The sequence below is a fragment of the Anopheles arabiensis genome, chromosome 3 (assembly GCF_016920715.1).
Source record: "Anopheles arabiensis isolate DONGOLA chromosome 3, AaraD3, whole genome shotgun sequence".
NCBI lineage: Eukaryota > Metazoa > Arthropoda > Insecta > Diptera > Culicidae > Anopheles > Anopheles arabiensis.
The window spans coordinates 91,706,473-91,727,670 of record NC_053518.1 but is presented as its reverse complement, the minus strand read 5'-3'; the positions used below and the strand labels follow the sequence as shown (position 1 = coordinate 91,727,670).

Below are 21,198 nucleotides of genomic sequence, written 5' to 3'. Positions count from 1 at the left end.
CGGGCCAATGCCCGTGGGTTGTTGTGATGACGACTTTGCAATCCTTTTCGTCGGGCTTTGATCTTTGTCGATGGGGCGGGGGGTGGTTTGTTCGGTAAACATAATGACACATTCCTTCGCATAGATAAACTTCTCCGAGAAAGAGGACAAGGACAAGGACAAGGAGTGGGAAATTCTCAATGATAAACATGAGCCCTCTCTTTCCATCAACGATAATGCTGGCGATGATGAGCGGCTGTAAGGTAGCCATAGTGCATTCCAAAGGCTGCTTTGATTGTTTAACTGTTTTTAATCAGTTTCTGTGTCTTTTTGTTCTTGCTGTGCTGTTTAGCTGCTGTTCGTTGTTTCATCTTTTCAGCTGCAGTTTTCCAACTTTTTACTTTTAGCTTTACCTTTCAACATTGAATTGCGTGCAGCTCGGGCAAAACTTTCTTAATGAAGTGGCTAATGAAGCACCTTACCGTGGCTTACACCTTGGCACTTTGGCTCAGAAGCATATATTTGTATTCCCCTTTTTAGAAAATGTTTTAAATTACAACAGTCAAGCTTTATTAAATCATTCTCAATTGCGCAAGAAACCATACAGTAAAAGTAAATCAACGATGTTGCTCTTGTTGCTGTTTCAAACCCAATATATTTCTCGCTCGTTATTTTACAACTGTGTTTTGTTTGGTGTGTGTGTGTGTCTGTTTTGCCGGTGTTTGTTGCTCAATTTTGTTGCTATTTTTTATGTTTTGTGTTTGCAATGTTGTTTTATTTTAACATTTCACTACACTTCTGTCTTCTCCTTCAATCCTTCATACTACAACATTCTCAGCTTGGTTGTTATTAAATGAACTTTCCCTCCCCCTTTTTTACCACTTCCCCACTTTACACATATTCACACTAAACGGGTGCGTAAGATTTGGTTTGTGTTTGTGTATTTTCTCTCTCTTTCAATTAGAATTCTTACTTCCTTTTCCTTTCTTATTTGTGCGCTAAAGTAATGTCGCCTTGGTTGGCTTCTTCTTACCGACTAGTGTATGCTACAAAACATAGGCAAATGTATTACACACCACACCACACCACCAGCCAGTGTGTATTTCAGCTAACAAAAACGCGCAAACAACGGAGATTGTGACAAACGGTTTGTACAAACGAAAGAATCAAACAAGACAACTGCGGGGAAAACGCCGGAAAGCGCAACACCCAATACCCAGCCATTATTGGTGGCGCTTTCCGGCGCTTTGGCGTGTTGTCGTGCATTGTAGTGCCGCTCTGTTGCTTTACCTCTAGGGGTGTAAGAGAGAGAGAGAGAGAAGGAGATGAGAAGGATCATTTGATTTTGATCTTTTTCTTTTTCAAAGATTTCGTAAATAGTTCATATGCTCTTGGAGTCTTTTTGTTTGCAATAAATCAAATGAAAGTTTATATAGTTGTAGATCAGGGGGAAATACGAGTAATGCCAGCCTCATTTGGATTTGAAAGAAACGGGTTGCTTGTGCAGGAATCGATGGTTGAATGGCGGAAAGATGTAGATAACTGTGTAGCGTCCAGAGAAAGTGTCCTGCTGGTGTGCCCTTTTGTCCATGCCCTCCAGACTCCAGTCTAAACACGTTTAAGCCAGTACCAGACGACGCCATCCTTTAATGACTTTGCTTTGGGTGAGCTTTTGAAGAGGAGAGACGTTTCTTAGAACAGCTCAGACCCAAGCTCGTTACCGTTCGCTCCCGCGCCCGGCATCAGCTCGCCCGTTTCCAGCAGCCCGTCGCGATTGGTGTCGACGAAACGTTGCAGAATCGATTTGGCCAGTGTCGGATTGGTGGACATTTCGTTCGCAAACCACTCCAGCGGGAAGCTGGCGAAGAGAGAAATGGTAAAAATCCGCTTCTTGATAATGTTACTCTCACTTTGAGCTCTTACCTGTTCTCCTGATCTCCTCCGATCAGTTGCTGCTGGGGATCGTTCTGATCGACGCTCGCCAGATCCTCCATCAGCTTGCTGATGTCGTGCTTTTCCTCGGCCCATGGTGCTGACTCAGCGTCGCCCGCTGCCAGGCTGTGGTGTGCTGGCCGGCCACTGCCGAAACTGACGCCAATCGGAGCCCGGCGCTTGCCGAAGCCTCGTGCCGTCATCATTTCCGAGTTGCGGAAGGGCGCCCGTATCGAGCGCGGGATCTTGGAGGCTCTCGCGGCCAGGCTGGCCAGCTGGCGGGCCGGTCCAGCTTCGGACGTGTGACAGCATAGCATCACCGTTGAGAGGATGACGAACAGCAGCAGCTTGTAGATGGATATTTTCATGATCTGTCGAGCGAGAGAAAAAAAATATGAAAGAATCAATAAGATGTTGGTTTATAAACACTTTCTTGATTGGTTGTGAACATTGTGATAAAGAAAAAAGGTACCGCTAACCACAGGAGCTTGGTGGAACATGTAATGCAACCTCTACAATAATTAAATTCACAGCATCAGTACAGTACACCGTTGATTGAAAATTTCCAAAAAAAGTTACAAATCGCCCCACGGAAGCTGTCATCCCGTTGTCTGTTCCCGCTCCATCGCAAGATGCCATTACAAACAATCAATCTGTACTGATTGCCTCTCACATGCGTCCGTAAGTATGTGCGTAAGTGGTCGATGGATCGAGGTGTCTTGATCGACGCTGCTTGATAGTCTTTTGCGGAAGGAACAACAAAAAGCTAACTGCCAACATCCCTTAGTACTGGGATGTTCGTATTTGTCATAATCTTGCGTCTTGTCACCCGTGCCATGACACGGTGATGGAGCAATAAATTTAATTTATCAATAAATATTTATTGCCACGGCTCACCGCTGCCGTTCAGAGGCGTCTTGCTAAGGGTAGCGCTGTAGCAAGGTTGGTCGGGGGACGGTACTTGGGAAAACCGCGCGTGTGGCAGCGTTTGCCCGAAGCCATCAATTTTCGATTACCCAGTCATTGTCGCCAGCGCAGTGCTTTGCAGCCGTTTAAAGGATTTGTTTTTGTTATTCAATTTAAGACCTGTTGCTGGTTTCGAGTGTTGATTGGTTTGGTTTCGTTTAATTGAATTGTTGGAAAAATGTGACATTTTCCTTTATTATAATTGAAAAGTACTACAGCTGTATAAAATTTTGAGCATTTAGCAAATAATGGTTTTAGTATATATTATAATAGTTTTAATGTAAATCTTGTACATTCTGCAATTGCCTGTGCTACAAGCACCTATGAATAGGCACTCAATATTATATCTGAATGGATTCGTTTAGGATATTGAATGATGTTCGCATTCTGAAGTTGAAGCTGCATTCGCTGAATGCAGGGATTAAACCATCTCACATTACCAATGCGCAATACGGTGAATAGTACCTTATGATAGTGTGTATAAATAGAACTTACTCCAAAGGAACTATTCCAAACGATTCATTTTTGTGTCATTTTTGAACGTAGAGAAATAAGTTTGCAGTTCGATTTACATTATAACACAATTATAAAATATATTAAACTCTTAAACCACTCATGAAATGTGTTTTTGTTCACTGAAATGAGATGAGTGAGGTAAATTTTCGCCTAAAGGTATGTAATGTATAGATACATAGTGTGCATACCTTTAGGCGCACCCACGGCCTATACTTTACGGGCTAGAGAATACGCCTATCATTGTTTTAAGCCCGTTATACCCTACATTCTTACGAAAATGATATCGCTTTTCCGACAAACTACCTTTAAGTTGCTCCGGAATAAACCATGTGTCGATTGCGAGGAACATTCATAAAATATCACTTACACCGTGTGTCGACATTCGAGAACCGCAATCCCGGCAGCCCGTTTTGCGTCATCGATTGCGTTGTAAAAAGGCTCATGCTTCAGAATCAGGTCGAAGGCGGGGAAAAGATGCTACACAACCAATATGTTCATCCTCCATCGTGTGCTGTTTTGAGTCTGCCGGAACCTACACGTACCGCTGCTAATCATTACTACGTGACTATAACTGACGAGCAAAGTGCGACGCGAAATGCCGTTCACACATATCCGGCCACCGGGGTTGAAAATAGACTCGGTCGCACTCAATTTGATCAACGTTTTCCGCTTTCTTCGGCCTCATTTACGGTGGACAGGAGTGGGCGCGGTGCAAAGTTTTTCTCCAGTTTTGGTTTGCTGTAATTGATTTGCGCTCCGTACCAAATCGAGCGACCAGAAGAGAAAGTTTGTGTTCGTACTTTCACCGAATGGACTGACAGTTGCTGACGGTATCGTTTGAAGCGAAGCTTGGACTGGAAGCTTTCGGTCGCTGCCAACAGCATTGTAGATAGGTATTGATAGTTTGGGCCGTGTGCAGAACACTGACAAGGCAACATCATTGCATTCGGGGAGATGATAAACAACGAGGCAAACTGCAGGGTAAAAACTTATTAGAAAAAGCGACCGGTGGGGCGGCCCGTTAAATAAGTCCTCCTTTCATGAAGCCCAGCGTACGTTTGGTGGTAATTTTGTGCTGACCATAGGTTGTAGAAACAGCTCTGAACATGACTTTGGTGTTCTTCAGGCACGAGCAGTGTGGGTGTGTGTATGTGGTCAGGCGAGTCTACTCTGCAGTCTTCTGCAGGTTCCAGCAGGAGTAGGTTAATCGTTTTATCGGCACCGGTTGCACAATGTAGCGCTTACATCGTAATTACGTTGCGCAAAACTTGAAAAGTGATGAGTTTGATTGAGGTTTCGCCGGCAAACACGTGGTAGGATGTGGTCAGTTTATGTTGCGGGTATGCATTTGACATGCACCGTTTTTGCTGCACTGCACTGGGAGAAAGTTGGGCCAAATTTGCACCGAAAACGTTACATTTTGATAAAGTAGATGTATTGGGGAAAAAGTTGTTCAAAAACGGAAAGTCGACGGTTTTGATCGCGTTCAGGTAATTTTGCATCACAAGTTGCATACTTTTAGGCGTTTATAGAAAGAAACTTTTCAAGAAATACTTGGATGAAATGAAATATCGAAGCAAATATTAAGTCACATGATATTTTAATGAATAATTGATGAACAATCTAGTATAATGAAGGATTGAGTCCTTAAACAATTGTAAATAAGTCTGAATGTACAACAAAGATTCATACCTATTCAATTCACTATAGGATCGATTCATTTTTGTGTCATTTTTGAACGTAGAGAAATAAGTTTGCAGTTCGATTTACATTATAACACAATTATAAAATATATTAAACTCTTAAACCACTCATGAAATGTGTTTTTGTTCACTGAAATGAGATGAGTGAGGTAAATTTTCGCCTAAAGGTATGTAATGTATAGATACATAGTGTGCATACCTTTAGGCGCACCCACGGCCTATACTTTACGGGCTAGAGAATACGCCTATCATTGTTTTAAGCCCGTTATACCCTACATTCTTACGAAAATGATATCGCTTTTCCGACAAACTACCTTTAAGTTGCTCCGGAATAAACCATGTGTCGATTGCGAGGAACATTCATAAAATATCACTTACACCGTGTGTCGACATTCGAGAACCGCAATCCCGGCAGCCCGTTTTGCGTCATCGATTGCGTTGTAAAAAGGCTCATGCTTCAGAATCAGGTCGAAGGCGGGGAAAAGATGCTACACAACCAATATGTTCATCCTCCATCGTGTGCTGTTTTGAGTCTGCCGGAACCTACACGTACCGCTGCTAATCATTACTACGTGACTATAACTGACGAGCAAAGTGCGACGCGAAATGCCGTTCACACATATCCGGCCACCGGGGTTGAAAATAGACTCGGTCGCACTCAATTTGATCAACGTTTTCCGCTTTCTTCGGCCTCATTTACGGTGGACAGGAGTGGGCGCGGTGCAAAGTTTTTCTCCAGTTTTGGTTTGCTGTAATTGATTTGCGCTCCGTACCAAATCGAGCGACCAGAAGAGAAAGTTTGTGTTCGTACTTTCACCGAATGGACTGACAGTTGCTGACGGTATCGTTTGAAGCGAAGCTTGGACTGGAAGCTTTCGGTCGCTGCCAACAGCATTGTAGATAGGTATTGATAGTTTGGGCCGTGTGCAGAACACTGACAAGGCAACATCATTGCATTCGGGGAGATGATAAACAACGAGGCAAACTGCAGGGTAAAAACTTATTAGAAAAAGCGACCGGTGGGGCGGCCCGTTAAATAAGTCCTCCTTTCATGAAGCCCAGCGTACGTTTGGTGGTAATTTTGTGCTGACCATAGGTTGTAGAAACAGCTCTGAACATGACTTTGGTGTTCTTCAGGCACGAGCAGTGTGGGTGTGTGTATGTGGTCAGGCGAGTCTACTCTGCAGTCTTCTGCAGGTTCCAGCAGGAGTAGGTTAATCGTTTTATCGGCACCGGTTGCACAATGTAGCGCTTACATCGTAATTACGTTGCGCAAAACTTGAAAAGTGATGAGTTTGATTGAGGTTTCGCCGGCAAACACGTGGTAGGATGTGGTCAGTTTATGTTGCGGGTATGCATTTGACATGCACCGTTTTTGCTGCACTGCACTGGGAGAAAGTTGGGCCAAATTTGCACCGAAAACGTTACATTTTGATAAAGTAGATGTATTGGGGAAAAAGTTGTTCAAAAACGGAAAGTCGACGGTTTTGATCGCGTTCAGGTAATTTTGCATCACAAGTTGCATACTTTTAGGCGTTTATAGAAAGAAACTTTTCAAGAAATACTTGGATGAAATGAAATATCGAAGCAAATATTAAGTCACATGATATTTTAATGAATAATTGATGAACAATCTAGTATAATGAAGGATTGAGTCCTTAAACAATTGTAAATAAGTCTGAATGTACAACAAAGATTCATACCTATTCAATTCACTAATCGATAAAACTTCACACATTGTAACTTTTTCAGCAGTAGCCGAAGAATTCTGGAGCCGAACTCCGCAGAAACCGATTAATTGTTTTTGCATTGTTGTGACACAACTTCAATATCCCGTTAACTTCTTGTTTGCTTTGTGGGATTGACGTGTTGCATTAGAAGTTTTACCAAAATGTCAAAGAGTTATAACACTTTCGGCTTTTTGTTTTTTCATACTGAGGTTTTTAAGTTCGTTTGCAAGACGCTAGTATAATAAAATGCTGCACCCTTGAAAGCACCACACGGTAAAAGGGTTGTGCAGTGCAACAGATGTTCCAAGGGTAATAAATTATCGTTTATTTCTTCCAAAAGTAAGATGGAAAAATGATGACAGTGTGTATGTGGATGGTTCCCACGAAATTCGGTGCCATTGGTGACCCTTTTTCGTGGACAAAAAGCATCTTCAAGAAAGGAGACGTTTGTCACCAGGGAGCCCGGGATTCGGGGGAAAATTTATTCGTTCTCAAGCAAGTAAAAGCTCAGAGAGCCTCAAAGCATACATCTTTTCAATGGTCTTCACTGGAAGCAAGCCAGAAACCGTGCGAGAACCACAAAGCACGGTAACGTGCTTTCTACCCAGCGTTTGAAGTGCTTCCTGCTCCGGTGCGCCCATTGTCTCGTAAAATTTAACGCGAAAATGCAATTTCATGCCCACTTGCACCGTGCGGATATCATCATCTGCGTAGTGCCGAACAGCCGTATGGCCGTGCTGACAAAGAAAGAGTCACATCCTTTAACGGGGCTTTTTGACCCTTCTCGAGCGAACGAAAAGTAGCCTGCCCGACTCACAGCCCCGCGGTGCTGCCCCTCTAATGGTGGATAAACATTTGTTTTTCCGATTGATTGCATCGACCGCAGCGGTGGAAATCCATAATTTGTTGTGTCAACATTAGCGCCTCAACATTGGTACGGGATCAGAGATTGGGTGCGTACGGATCACCCTTGGATTGGACACAATCGGTTTTGTTATGGAGCTCGGCAACGTTGTAGCGGACTGATCCCTTAAGTAAAGTCAACATTAAAGGTATGTTTGCTAGCAGCGTTTGCTTGCCATCATGCATGCGTGTGTGTGTGTGCACGTGCGGATGTGTAGGGTGAATGGGTAGAAAAGTTGGAAAGATTTCTTTCGTCACACAGGCAGTTTTTCACACTGGCTCTGTTTCTTTCTGACCCATAGGTTCAATAAATGATAATCTATCGACGTAGCTGCTTCCCCCGTGGCTGGATGGTGTTGATTGGTGTTGTTAAGCACTCCATTATCGATGGATCAAAAGGAAACTTTGCGTGGTACCGGAACCTTCGGAGAAGCAGCAAAACTTTTCTTCCCACCGCAACAGCCGAGACAACCGAGACACATCCGATACAGTTCTTAAGGTGCGGTACTGTTTTTCCTTTCGAACTTACTTCGTAAACAAACACAGTGCGTTCAGGGATAGACTGGATCGACTTCTTCGTTTATATCTTCATCGGTGTTCCATGCTCTTAAAGCAAGCACCGCTCCAACCAGCTGTTGTGGGAAAATCAATCAATCTTTGTGGCACGCTTTTGGGTAGAATCCCTCCCCCAGTTACCCTAGCAGTGCCATATTTACGTTACATGACGTGGGTCATTAGTAATCGTATGCCAAAAGTTAGTTTCGGCAAAAGGTTCGCGTGTCCCAAAGCCGCCAGGGGAATATGAAAGCAGCTGGCAAAATGTTAAGCCCAACAGGGATGCTTTGTCATGGATAATTGCATACTGTTAGGCGCAGAGTATGCGACTTTCTGTACAAGATGTCTACGCAAGCATGGTTAGCTTTGGACTGTTCGTCTGCTGTTTGCTGTTTGAACCTTGATGTAATAACAACACAATCTTCTTATTTAAAAACAAAAAGAAGCTAGAACACTCCATTAGACCCTGACCGTGAGAGTTCTTTATCATTTCATTTGGTGGCTGTAACACGTCACAGAAGAAACAATCTTCATCGTTTCTCGAAACCTTTCCTTGCCCCATTCTCCCACCAGCACAAGTCCCGGTGGGAATTGCGTGGCTGGCAAACGCATAATGGCAGTCACATTACTTATAACTGCGGTCATCTGCGGTACCACCACGGTCGCTCGACTGTGAATAGCAACATGAGCTTGACGTGTTCGTTGACGTACGTTTTTCAGCGTTCCAAAGCGAACCTCCACTTCGAGGGAAAGACGCCACTAAAGCGGAAAAGAAGAAGGAGCGCCCCAAGTGCCTGCTAATTGTTGTAATAAGCCCCTTGCATACGAAGGGAACCGGAACAGCTGGCGAAGGGTAATGAGGACAAGTACAGTAAGCGACCCAAAGCTCTTGGGTTGGCTCGACCGCCAGATACCGGTCGAGGAGAACATAGATCGAGGCATACTCTTGAGAAAAAGAAAGCTTCCACCGCCGGCAGCAGGAGCAGCAGCAGCTGTATGTTATATCTTGAGTACGTAGAAGGTTCTGCTAGCGAAAAATCTGTGTTTAAAATTTCACTGGAACGTGAAAATTCAGCTCAAGAACGTTTGCACAGTGTTAAAGCGTAAATACATGAATTATGTTTGCTGTTGAAACATGGCTTGTTTTCCAAAGAATAAAGAATAGAACCTATTTTTTTACAACCTACTGGGCGTCTCCTTTAAGTCATACCATGCGTCTCCATTAGTACCATCACGTGTTTCCATGGTGATGAAGAATTATTGTAGTGTGAAGGCAATCTAAGAGTAAATATGAACTGTGATGAAATGGTAGTGAAGTTTCTAAGAACGAAATGAAATGCTGATAGTGTATCAATAATAATCATCAAATAAGACTGAACTTGATACTGCCTGTCAGCATGTAATTGTGCTGTCGTATTATCATTTTCCACAACGTCATCTCTATCGACTTTATGCCAATGTTGATGCGAATGGAAAAATCAATGTGTGAGAAAGTACTACTGATTTAAAAATATTTGTTCAGTTCGAGTTACCAGCCATCATCCCGTACCGGTCCAGCATTTAAATCGTTTTCTTCAATTATCCCAACCGCTTATGCTCGAACGTCCGTGCAAAGATACTACGACCGGAAGGAAGAAAACTAGCAACTTTTCCCCAAACCACCCCTCAAACCTTGTTCCACAAAAACGCACCGTTGCTTGGCCAGGGCTGCAGGCATCACCCCGGGACCGGGGTGGACAGTCAACTGTTGAGCAAACTCTTGTGCAACATCTCGACGTACGATGTAGCCACTTGCTTCCTGCTTGACATGCGAGCGCGTGCTGTCTGACCGGACGACATGATATGCGATGGACAAGGTCCGGTCCGGTCAAGTTGAGCCAACAAGCCACAGGTATTTGATGATAGTCGTTGATATGAGAGTGAAGTGAAGCACGAGCCGTACTGTTTGCGCTGCAGGATGGGACATGGTTTGTCGGGGCAGTGTGGGCCGACGGTGATTTCTTGCGAAGGAAAGTATACTGTAGGCGTATATTAAAACGATGCTGTCTAGTCGGTGTTAGCTTTTAAGAACGGAGATGAGAAATGTGCCTGAGTCATTTACCATTCTCGAGATGCAAGATTAGCTTTGTTTTGTGTCTTTACAACCTCCTAGTGAAGGGAACAACAGACAAAGCACTGTTTTGTAGCCATGAAAGCGTTTAATTGCACGCACATTTTAATTCTCCAATCACGGATGACTTTCAGCGGGGAGAAAACTGTTTAATCAGCAGACGATATGAAATTTCTTGCACGCAGTGAGCTATATACACTAAGATACGGTATTATCATTTGTAGTCCTTTCTTTCACTCGAGTCTATTCATAGAGTGATTGATTGATTGGTGACTGTTAGACATTCCTTTACTATACCCTCACTTATCGAACAGTCGTGCTGAATTTAAACTGGCATCTCTCTCTATTTCTCTCTCTCTCTCTCTCTCTTTCTCTCTCTCTCTTTCTTTCTCTCTTTCTCTTTCTCTGGGCTTTTGGTGCTGATTTTACAAATTCCTTGTTGTGTATTGTTCCTTCCTGTAGCAATCAAAATATTGCTGAGTGGCAAATGTGTGAGCATTATGCTTCGGCTGTGTAATGTCTCGTTATCTGTACGTCTAATGCCAAACGATCGATTAGAGATTAAGATTTAATCTGTAGAATGTTTCTAGAGGAATGAAAAAAGTGGAAAATGTTAGGTGAAGGTTGCAAAAACTTGAAACCCGAAATTTTCTTCACATCGTTTTATCACTTCCAGCAAAATCAAGGACCCTCTTTCTCTTGTAGATTGGATTGGAACAATCATAGATCTCGAATACAATTCTACTAGCTTTTGCTTCGACAAAAAAAACAAATTCTACAAAAAAAAACAACAGCACACGAGTTTTCCCCCAAAGTACATGATACTTGAGGATCCGCATGGGAAAAGAGCACTCCTCACCGTTTTATAATCACTTTTATTATTTCGAAAGCGTTCCAAGTGCGACTAAATGGATTGAGTTCATACGGTGGTACGTGCACACGATGCACACCGGTGGTTATACTTTTGGTCGTAGATTTCGTGTTGCTCTCCTACACACTGACTCTCACCCACTTTTTTCTGACTGTGGCTCAATTGAAATGAAGCCAGCGCACAGAGAACTAACGGTCAAGATAGAAGAGCTGAATGGTTGGCTAACATTAGTTCACTATTTGGACACGATGGTTCGCATTCAGGGGGAGTCTGGGAAGTAGACAACCCTATGCTAACGATGATTTATGGCCGTTTGGTGCAGACACCATAGGTACCGAAGGATTGACCTTGTTTGCCTCGTGCCGAAGAAGCTCGTGTGTTAAGTTCATAAGTCCAATGATTAAACAAACACGACCAAGGAAGAACTACGAGCTAAGGCGCGAGGATGTGGAGGGAGTAATAGAGTGTAATTAAACGGTGGTGAAAACATGATCCCTGTTGAGCATCTTGAAATAGTAATCACAGGTGCAAGATTATTGTTATGATAAGTGATAACGATTCCGAGAGCGGTTGAAAGGGAATATGATACCCGTTTCGTGTTGACGAGCCATGTTAGCAGAGTTATTAGATTCCAGCTAAAATGCGTTACTATGGTTTCTACGAAGAGCAATCAAACAAGCTTTTAAATCGTCGATGGCTAGGCTTAATACCAAATGCTCTGTGTGTGTGGGAAGATGGTGCTGTGCATACATTTAGGCGCCATATGTGCAGGGCAAGCAGTCTGCATGATAAATCTGTTTAATTATCACACACAGAAACTCACAGGAAGAAATGTTTCAAGCTTATGGGATATATTGATTTGCATCACAAGATTTATGAGTGCAGAAACATTTTAAGTAAAAACTTAATTTCCCGCTGATAGTGTATTTGGAGGCATGGAATTGGTATCGTTGAGTTTATTGAGAATTAAACATAAACTGTGTTATTATTGTCTAAGTAAAAATAATTCTTTTCAGTCATTTTCTTTTATCTATAAAAATGCAGGTTCTGGCAAAAGCATTGTTGTTCATTTTTGCCCGCCCATTTGAGCGCAACAATAGCCGATGATCTTGAAAAGTAATTGTATGGAAATACAGGGTTTCCCATGATTTATTGGTTGGTTCCCATCAATTTTTGGTGGGTTCCCATATTTTTTTGGTGCGCTCTCACGATTTTTTGGTCGTTTCCTAGAATTTTTTGGTCCAATTGTATTGATATCCAATCGGAAAATACCAATAAATTATGGGAACGAACCAAAAATCTATGGGATACGCTCAGAAAATCGTGGGAACGCACCAAAAAATCATGGAAACTGACCAATAAATCGTGGGAAACCCTGTAACTTGGCAGTAATAAAAGAAGCGCATCGTGAGAATTGTGTATGAATAGATTACTTTCATTCTGCCCAACATCACTGGAAGGCTTTTCAGCGGCTTCTTATAAATACAAAAACCGATGCTTCTTTTCCACGGTGCAGTGTACCGTTGCTCTTCGCTTCTTTGTTCATTCTTAGCTCATCCATCGTTGTATGCGTATGTGTTAATATAAAATAGCCCAAAAAGTAATCATTCCGTGTTGCTCAATATTTTTACTGCCATCGTATTGACCTTGTGTTTATTTTTATTATCCATCCAAAAATGCCTTGGGCTGTGTAAATTTTATCACTCTTTTCTATTTTCACCTCACTGCTGCAAGCTGGCTTTCTCTACGATACGGTGACAAAAACCACTTCACCTCGTACGAGTGGTTTGCACAATATTTTCTTAACATTTGTATCAACGCCTTCTTTCCGGCGAGAACCGACATCGTAACCGTTTTGATCGATCGTCGCTACCCTTGTTTGGTGTTTGTGGTGAATTAAATTTTTTTACCAACTTTTACTTTCGTGTGGGTTTTGGTGGAAATTTTTATTTTCGTAAAGCGGTAAGTGAAGTGTTTCTCCACTTCACATTTGCAGTAAGCGTTCTATGTTATTTTGCGGCAACAAACAACGAACGCCAGAGGACTGACTTGATTGGTTTAACGAATGGTTTGAGCTTGCAATGCATTGGAGGTGAGCTTGAAAGAGGGATTTAACAAATTTCATTTACGTTTAGGGCAAATGTTGATGCAATATTTACCCAAAGCTCCATATTACCTTAAGTGCAATAGAGCCTAAATGCGCCTAAATGTATGCTGTTTTTTACAACTCTAATCTTTCGCTTGAATTAGTTAGTAGAACTGAATGTTATCATGTAAAATTTAATTTCAATTACTACATTTGTTGAATATCATGGTACCAAAATAGTCAAATAGCAAAGTTTTCCATTTTGTCAGCCACCTAAAACTGACGAGGTTTATAACCAACTAAATCCCTTTCAATTCGGACAAATTATCCAACTCCCAACATTTTCCGAAATACAAAATCAACGTCAACTGTTTTGCGTGTTCTACTGTACTGGTGGGTGGCAGTATTGCTTGTAGGCTTCTTTGACCGGTATTGTAACATTGTATCGTAACATTAGTATTGCCTTACTTTTGTTCGCTCTGCAAATAAGCAATCCTATTTTTAGGGCCATACTGTGGGACGTTATCCATAAAAAAGAAGGTATTCCTTCATATTATTCATTCATATCTTTACCCTTCACTTTCCCCTCAATTATTTGGCATTGGTTGCACTTTAACCAGTACAGCTCTTCTATCCTGGGGAGCTAATCGAACCATTCACCAAACGGTAACGCCTTCCGTGTTACCGAACGCAACGCGGATGATGTCATGTATCATTTTTTGGCCTCGTAAGCAATAGCAACAGGTAGGGCTTCACCCATCATCCGTGACACTGAATGGGAAGGTTAAGTGATGACAGGCTACTCAGCGCTCGTAGAAAGTGATAGTGAGTGTGTGACAGCCTTCGTTTGTACTGTGTGTGTGATCTTTGCATGGCAGTGCGTTTAACAAGGGTAGTTGGTAGGTTGATCGCACCCAGTGGGAAGATTTCACCATTTCTGTATTGTTCCGTTTAGGTTTCTGTGTGTAGGTGAAATTATTGAAAATTGAGCTGTTCTATGAAATTGAAGCAACGTCTTCGGGGGATATGATGATTTGACCGGATAGAAATAGATAAAACACAGTTACACTAGTAGCAATAGACAAAATTGCATAACAAACAGCATATTTAGGTTCTTGCGCCTAAATGTATGCTTTATGTGCTAATAAAGACGTTTAGATGCAAAAAATAATCGTTTTTGTACCTTAATTTCAGTCAATAAATACTTTATCGAATCATCATGCTTCAATAATTAACACGGTTGCTTTTTCACGTTCATTAATCGCTGTGCTGTGAACCACAGGAAGGTATGCAATTTCGAACCGATTCTAATTATGCAAACGTTGAGAAATGTTGGGATGAATAAAACACTGCTCATCAGCTTTGCAGATTGCCCAACAAGTGGGAGACGACCTTACAGTCCGAACCCTTCAACGGGCCACTGGAAAGGTCATCGCTGCTCCGTCAGCGGTCGACGATGCGTCCAATCACCCGCCCTAAAAAGCCACGGCTTTTGAGGGTAAATTAAGTGCAAATAAATGGCCGTCGGTACCGTGTTATTTAAGGACCAAGAACCAACCGCGGACCGCAAATTCTGCGATAATCTAATTTAATGTACGAACGACCTTCTCAATGTGTGTGTGATGTATGCAAGTAATTTTAGCACGCCAATCTATATCCGATCAATTTACCACACAGAACGTTGTGGGTATAGTCTTCGCCAGGAAACAACCACATCCTTGTTAACTTGTTCGAAATTTGATCGTTAGCTGTGCAATTTGTGAAACAGTTGTGGATGAAATGTGTGGATGTAATGTACGCCACTCGCATGCAGATGAGTTACGAGTGGATGACGGAAAATGTTCTGGCATCTTCTGCGGGACGCCCCTTCGAGCTGGTTGATTAATTAATTTAAAACACTACCTAAATTTGTGCTAATGGTTGTTGTCTACTCTGCCCCCTGACCCATAACTCCGTAGACCTACGCACAGGCTGACGGAACCCAAGCACTGTCCCATGCCGCCGGCATGAAAGGGACAGTTTATCATCAGCACAAAAAATAGAACAAAGTTAAACATCCTGAAGGTGCAAGAGTCATCGGGCTGAGTGGCTTTCGTGCGCTCGTAGAAACACTCAATAAATCTTTTCATTCAGGCGTTCTACATTCCTGTCCCTTGTGCTGAGCTCGGAACGAAAAGCAAAACGAGCACAACGTTTTGTTCCTCTTTCGCATTCGGTTTGTCTGTTCAGAGCAAGATTCGTTTAGGGCGGGAAGCACCGGAAAGTAGGCACAGGTGGGCAGCATTTAGTAAAATTGTAGAATTACGAACACAGCCTCACAGCAAGGTTTTCTTGCCGCCTACGATTACAAAATAGGCGTAAGTTTCCCATAGGCAAATGGTTGCAGATCGTGAGGCAGATTGAATGGCTCGCAAGGATCAGGTTAATGCGATTGTTCTGACAGGTCGGCACACTGCTGGTAGCATTGTTACCTTTCGTTTCTCTTACATTGGGGAGTGATGTTTTTCTTTGGTATTTTTTAGGTGACCCATTTTACGCAAGGGACATACAAATGAGGTGGTTTACCTTTTTGTGTTGTATCTTGTCAAGGGAAGTAGTGAGGACATACGATTGTAAAAAGAGCAAGTGAACATTTTGAACAAAAAGCAAAGGCAGAGTAGAAAATGGATTCGTTGCGATGGCTTACATACCATTAAATACCAAACAATCACTTTGAGTATTTAAATTCAAACTACTACTACTTATTGGAATTTCAATACAGTTTTATAAATGGCTTTAAATTCTTTTCCCCATTTTTGTATCAAATATCGAAATAGTTAGCCTTTTTGAGGGCTTCTTCCATCGCGAAAGGTCAACCGACGCGCCTTTTTACCTCATTGCCTACATGCAGGCGTTTCTGTACAGAATTGGCAGTGCTCTCGAGTACTCTGCTCAACAATGTAGACCGGAGATGAGCAACCTGTTGCCCTCGGGTCTAATGCGGGCCTCGTAGAATTTAAAACACAGAGAGTGACTGCTTTGGGTTGGCTAGAATCTGAAGAATAAGATAAACAAAAAAATGGGTTTCATAATCATCCGTTTTATTGTTTCCCAGAAGAATCACTTTTTGTTGTTGTTTTGTGTGTGAGCCTAACCGAAAAACAAACTGTGGCTCTTTAACTTATCCTTTCCAATTAGATTTTGTTGTTGAAAGTAAAAGTAATGTTATGGCCTTGGATTGCTGTTATGGTAATAGTTTCATGCAAATTGCATAACTTTAGGCGTACTTTCATGCTCATTTCAAATGGCTTGGTAGCCTAAATGATTGTGTTACGAATATGTTTTTAGATGCTAAAGTATGATATCATTGAGTAGAGTGCTATAGCAAAATAAGGCTAAATAGCTGCGATCCCATGTTATTGTTGTGTGGAAGTGTGTGTGTTACTGAATAAACAAAGCATCTTGATTACCCTCGGGAGGTTTTATGTACAAACAAGTCCGAGCTTTTCCCTTCCTTTCACTCATAATGAATCCCGGCGTCAGAGTGTTTTGTCAACAGAATTGATTCATTCTTTGGAATTAACTGGAATGGAAAAAACAACATTTCTATACCTCACAATCTGGCACGATTATTGCTCTATTCTATGCCATTGGAACGCACTATACTCATGACGGTACAAACGGTTTGCTTATGAGCTGTACAATGCTCATTTGTTTCTGCTGCATAATGGCTCTTGTCTCTTGTCGCTTGCCATTTCTCATTCTGTTTGCCACTGGAAAAATGTTTGCCGTGTGACCGTAATTGCAATGGTAGATGAAACCGTTCCTCAGCCACAGTCACTCTCGTGATTCGTGTACAAAGATTTATCACAATAAACTGTTGCATGCTAGCACGTTTGTGCACTTACAATGAGAAAAGAGCAATGAAACGTAGGACGACGAAAAAAAAAACGAACCCGCGAATTTAAACGCATCCAGAGAAAAGTTTGTTTATTTCCGCTGGCACGAGCGTTGCAGTAGTATAGTATTCCCTTGGGAAACTTCTGCTTGGCGAGGGAAAAACAAACGATGGTTCCATTTGGGTTTGATTAAGGTGGAGCTAAGGGAAAACAAACGCTAGACGTTTATCTTATTTTGATCACCGTTATGCTTGCGGCTTAAAAGTTTTGTCTGCCGAAAGACGGGAAGCAGGGAAAAGGGTAGTATTTGTTTTCTTGAACGAAAGTGGCCTCGTTTACTTGATTTTTAAATTTTATTAACTGCATTAATTCCCGGTATTGTATATTTTCAAACAACAATCAACGAGATTTACTTCTTTCGCTTTACTGTTGGTGATGTTTGCTTTTACTTATTTTAGGACAAGGGGGCAAAAACAACATTTCCCACTTCTCGCCCTGGCTCAGCGCCTAAAGGTATGTAATATGGTAAATTATCATATTATCAAATTATCATCAATATTTGAATAGTTTTTGTAAATCTTTAACAGTTGGTAGATTTATCGGCAAAGAATCTCAGTACTACAACAAGGAAACTTGGAAACTGTGGAACTATATTGCATACTTTCAGGCGTTTTACAGAAAGAACGGCTTCGGCCGTAGTGCTAACAGAAACTTATCAAACAGTTCAAAGCACGCCTAAATGTATGCAATGTGCTTTACTTGAGTAGATCATTAAGTAGCGATTTCATTTCGTTCACCGAGCGGGACAAAGTGCTAGTGCTAGTGCGTGTTGCGTTCAGCAAATCATCCTTCACGTTCAGTGCATTTCTAGTTGGTGGGGCAATTTTTTGTCAAGCCTACCCAATGCTGTGCTTCCATAGCTACAACTGCAAACACCCTTGTCATACACCTTTCAATCATGATTATGATCGAAATTGATTCCTTACCTTCGGTAGCAGGTGAACCTACACTGTGTCCGCCTTTTCGGAAAGATTTCACCATCTAACGGACAAAGCCGCTGCACGGTGGCCCTGACACAAACTTCCAATAAATTAAGCGACGGCCAAATAGGGGCACCTAAGATTGAGTTACGAGCAGATGGCATCGTTACTTACCTCCATTTTGGTGTTGTTTGAGGTTGAAGTATGAGCACCAGGAGTTACTGTTGGGCGTGTTGTCGCTGGGTAAAAGTGGAATGCACTTTTTTGCTGTGTGCTTTGTTCCTGTTGATTCTGTTATGCAGTTCGTTATGCTTTATTGGAAATTTTGCTACTGTTGGTCAACGTTTTTGTTAAGTTTTGAAAATGTAAAGTTTGTTGAATGTATGGTTTTCACTGTTTTTGATTTATATGAATCTCTGCACGAGCAAGCGCTTTGTTGTTTGATTTATTTTCTAGCTGCTACATGTGCCTTATCCTCTATTGCCTGTATGATACACAAAAAGGGAGCCGATTAAAAAGGAAACAAATTAAAGGCGTGAGTGCAAAGATTCACATGAGTGATTTACACCTTCATCAGGGGGAGTGAATTTGAGCCATAGTGGAAGCAACTAAATGAGAATTTTATTCATGAGTTGTGTGAGTGTGTTTCATAAATTGTGCCACACTTGCTGCTAGTGTTCTCATCCTTCCACTTGTGTGCAACTTTCGCGAAATAGTGAACAAAAGCAGCAGTGCAGAACAAAAAACCGGAAGCATTTGTTTCTTTCTAAGGTCGCCTCCTCCTGCTCGACGATCCTGCTTATCGTCCGCATCATGTACGCCTACGAATCGACCGTTGCAAAGATGCATCATTCAAACACTTCATTACCATACGTGTGACGTGTTGCGCGCCGGAAACTATCAAAATGGCTGCCACCGTCCACCGTCGCTGGCAATGCTGCTTTGTATGTATGTAAATTTTCTTCGACGATCTTTCACTTTCTCGCTGACGCGAAAGTAACAGCAGCGTCCCAGCCTCTTGGCAGCTAGTGTGTTGTTTATTCCCCCCTCATCACTTTGGCATTTAAGTGTTACAGTTACAATAAAAAGAAAATCCCTTTTCTTCTACACATTTCAATTGTTTGTGATCATGGAAGTGGAAGAGTGCACCGGTGCAAAGGCATAGCAGCGTGTCGGCAACTGTCGCTAAGAATTCCTTTCATGTGAAGCTAGCGGATCATTTCTGCTGGCAGAGGAGTGTATTTAAATTTGAAAGGCACTCAGTGGCCCTGGACCCACGTGGATGAAACAATGGTCAGTCGTAGGTTGCATTGCAGAAGAAAAAAATATCACATGTGTTTTAAGCGTGTTGTTTCGAGAGCATAGGGCGCCTCTTGGCGAAGGGTTCTTATGATAATGGAATCAGCGTAGCGTGGCTTTTCGTTTGCATGTGACAAGCTATTCTTCGTACAAAATGGGGGAAATTCACATACAGCACACACAAACACAGGACAGGGTAAAACAAAAAAAAAAAAGTAAACAAGCTCTAAGAACAGTCTAAAGAAAAATGTACTCTATGAACTCAAGCACACTTCACTTAGAAATAACTTTTTGCCTACATTTAGGCGTCGACGAACACCTTCCTAATGAAAATAGTTTTCTCATGTTTTTTGAAGCGTTTGTTAGCACTGTTCCTACGATTTGCCAAGCCAGCAAACTCTTGATTGATATTACTGTTTATTACACACTTTACACACGCTGTACAACCACAAAACGCGTTCAATATCACTTCACTTTCTAACTTGCATAGCAAATCGGGTTCTAAGTGTTAATGTGCATCGATGCTCCACTTTCACTCAACACTCTTCAGTACACGCACCTGACTCCTCACTTCGAGAACAGAGCATCCGATAGAACCGAGCTGCACAGCACCAACACCGTAAAAACAATATCGCACAACTTCAAAAGCTCCCGAGCCAGCTCCGTAACCTAAGACCTGTCGCAAACGAGTGCTTGCCGGCTCGTGAAGATCACTTCCTTTTATTCACCGATGCCAGCTCGCACCGGAAGCCAGCGGCAATGTGTGCGCGTGTGTGTGAGTATGTATGCGAGCGTCTGTCTGCCACACCGTTACGTTGCGTTACGCCCGGTAGAATGCTCGTGTGGCGCAAGCATGGGTGTAGAAGCACGTTGCGCTCTGCATGCTAGCCGACATCCGAACCACAGCAAGCGATGAACGCGTTCATCCTGCGCTGGGATGCTGGCGGTTCATCGCATGCTGATGATTAATAAAGAAATTATTTTAAAATTGAATTAAACATTCATCAGGGCAATATTACTCATGTGTTAATTATGATGTTATTTCGATAAAAACTCATAACAAACCCTTAATCACAGTGATGAAAAAAACAATCAATTGACCGAATGAGAACGTCTTAGTGTTCGTGTTATATCTGACGCACGTGGAGTAATGTTCATTCGATGATGAATGATAAGGAGTGAATCTTTTGGATATGAGGACAACTTTGTTCATATAAATTGAAGCCTTTTTGCTTTTGAAACAATAGGCTGCCAACAGCATAAAGTCGTAACAGACAACCGTTATAATTGCATACTTTTAGGCGTTTACGGTTACAGTAACACAAAGAGTAACACAATTATGGCCTGTTGTTTTGTGCACTACATTATCTTCTTTAAGGATATTAGCGCCTTAAAGTCTCTTAAAGCCGCATGTTAGTGTAAACGCTCGAGAATTTATTCTATAAGTTGCGGTGATTATGTCGTAAAATTTACATACCGTGAACGAAAAAGCCTGCAGGGAGTTCATCGTAGGTCACGAGCGTGTGAATATATCCCTGTAAGCCTATGATGACACACGATTTGCTGTGGTTAAAATTAAAGCTCTCCAGCAACACTGAACGCTGCAAATAGCAAATAGCTTACGTTTAAAAATCAAACTCGTTTATTCCGCTTTTGATGCTTAGCATACAACCGCACCAAACTCGCCAGC

At 42.1% G+C, this 21,198-nt stretch overlaps 1 protein-coding gene across 2 annotated transcripts; it reads right to left on the bottom strand.

Annotated features, from left to right (window-relative positions):
- Positions 1-611: 611 nt before the first annotated feature.
- On the bottom strand, positions 612-20,188 carry LOC120903676 (allatotropins-like). 2 transcript variants are annotated; one of them, XM_040313238.1, is made up of 4 exons: positions 20,068-20,188; positions 18,384-18,693; positions 1,903-2,282; positions 612-1,837 (listed from the first exon to the last, which is right to left on the bottom strand). In XM_040313238.1, the coding sequence occupies exons 2-4, from the start codon at positions 18,387-18,389 to the stop codon at positions 1,672-1,674; spliced, it is 552 nt and encodes a 183-aa protein (XP_040169172.1). In that variant the 5' UTR covers positions 18,390-18,693; positions 20,068-20,188; the 3' UTR covers positions 612-1,671. The 2 variants fall into 2 exon arrangements, with proteins under 2 accessions (XP_040169172.1, XP_040169173.1); XM_040313239.1 differs by having other exon boundaries at positions 20,080-20,188.
- Positions 20,189-21,198: the final 1,010 nt, after the last annotated feature.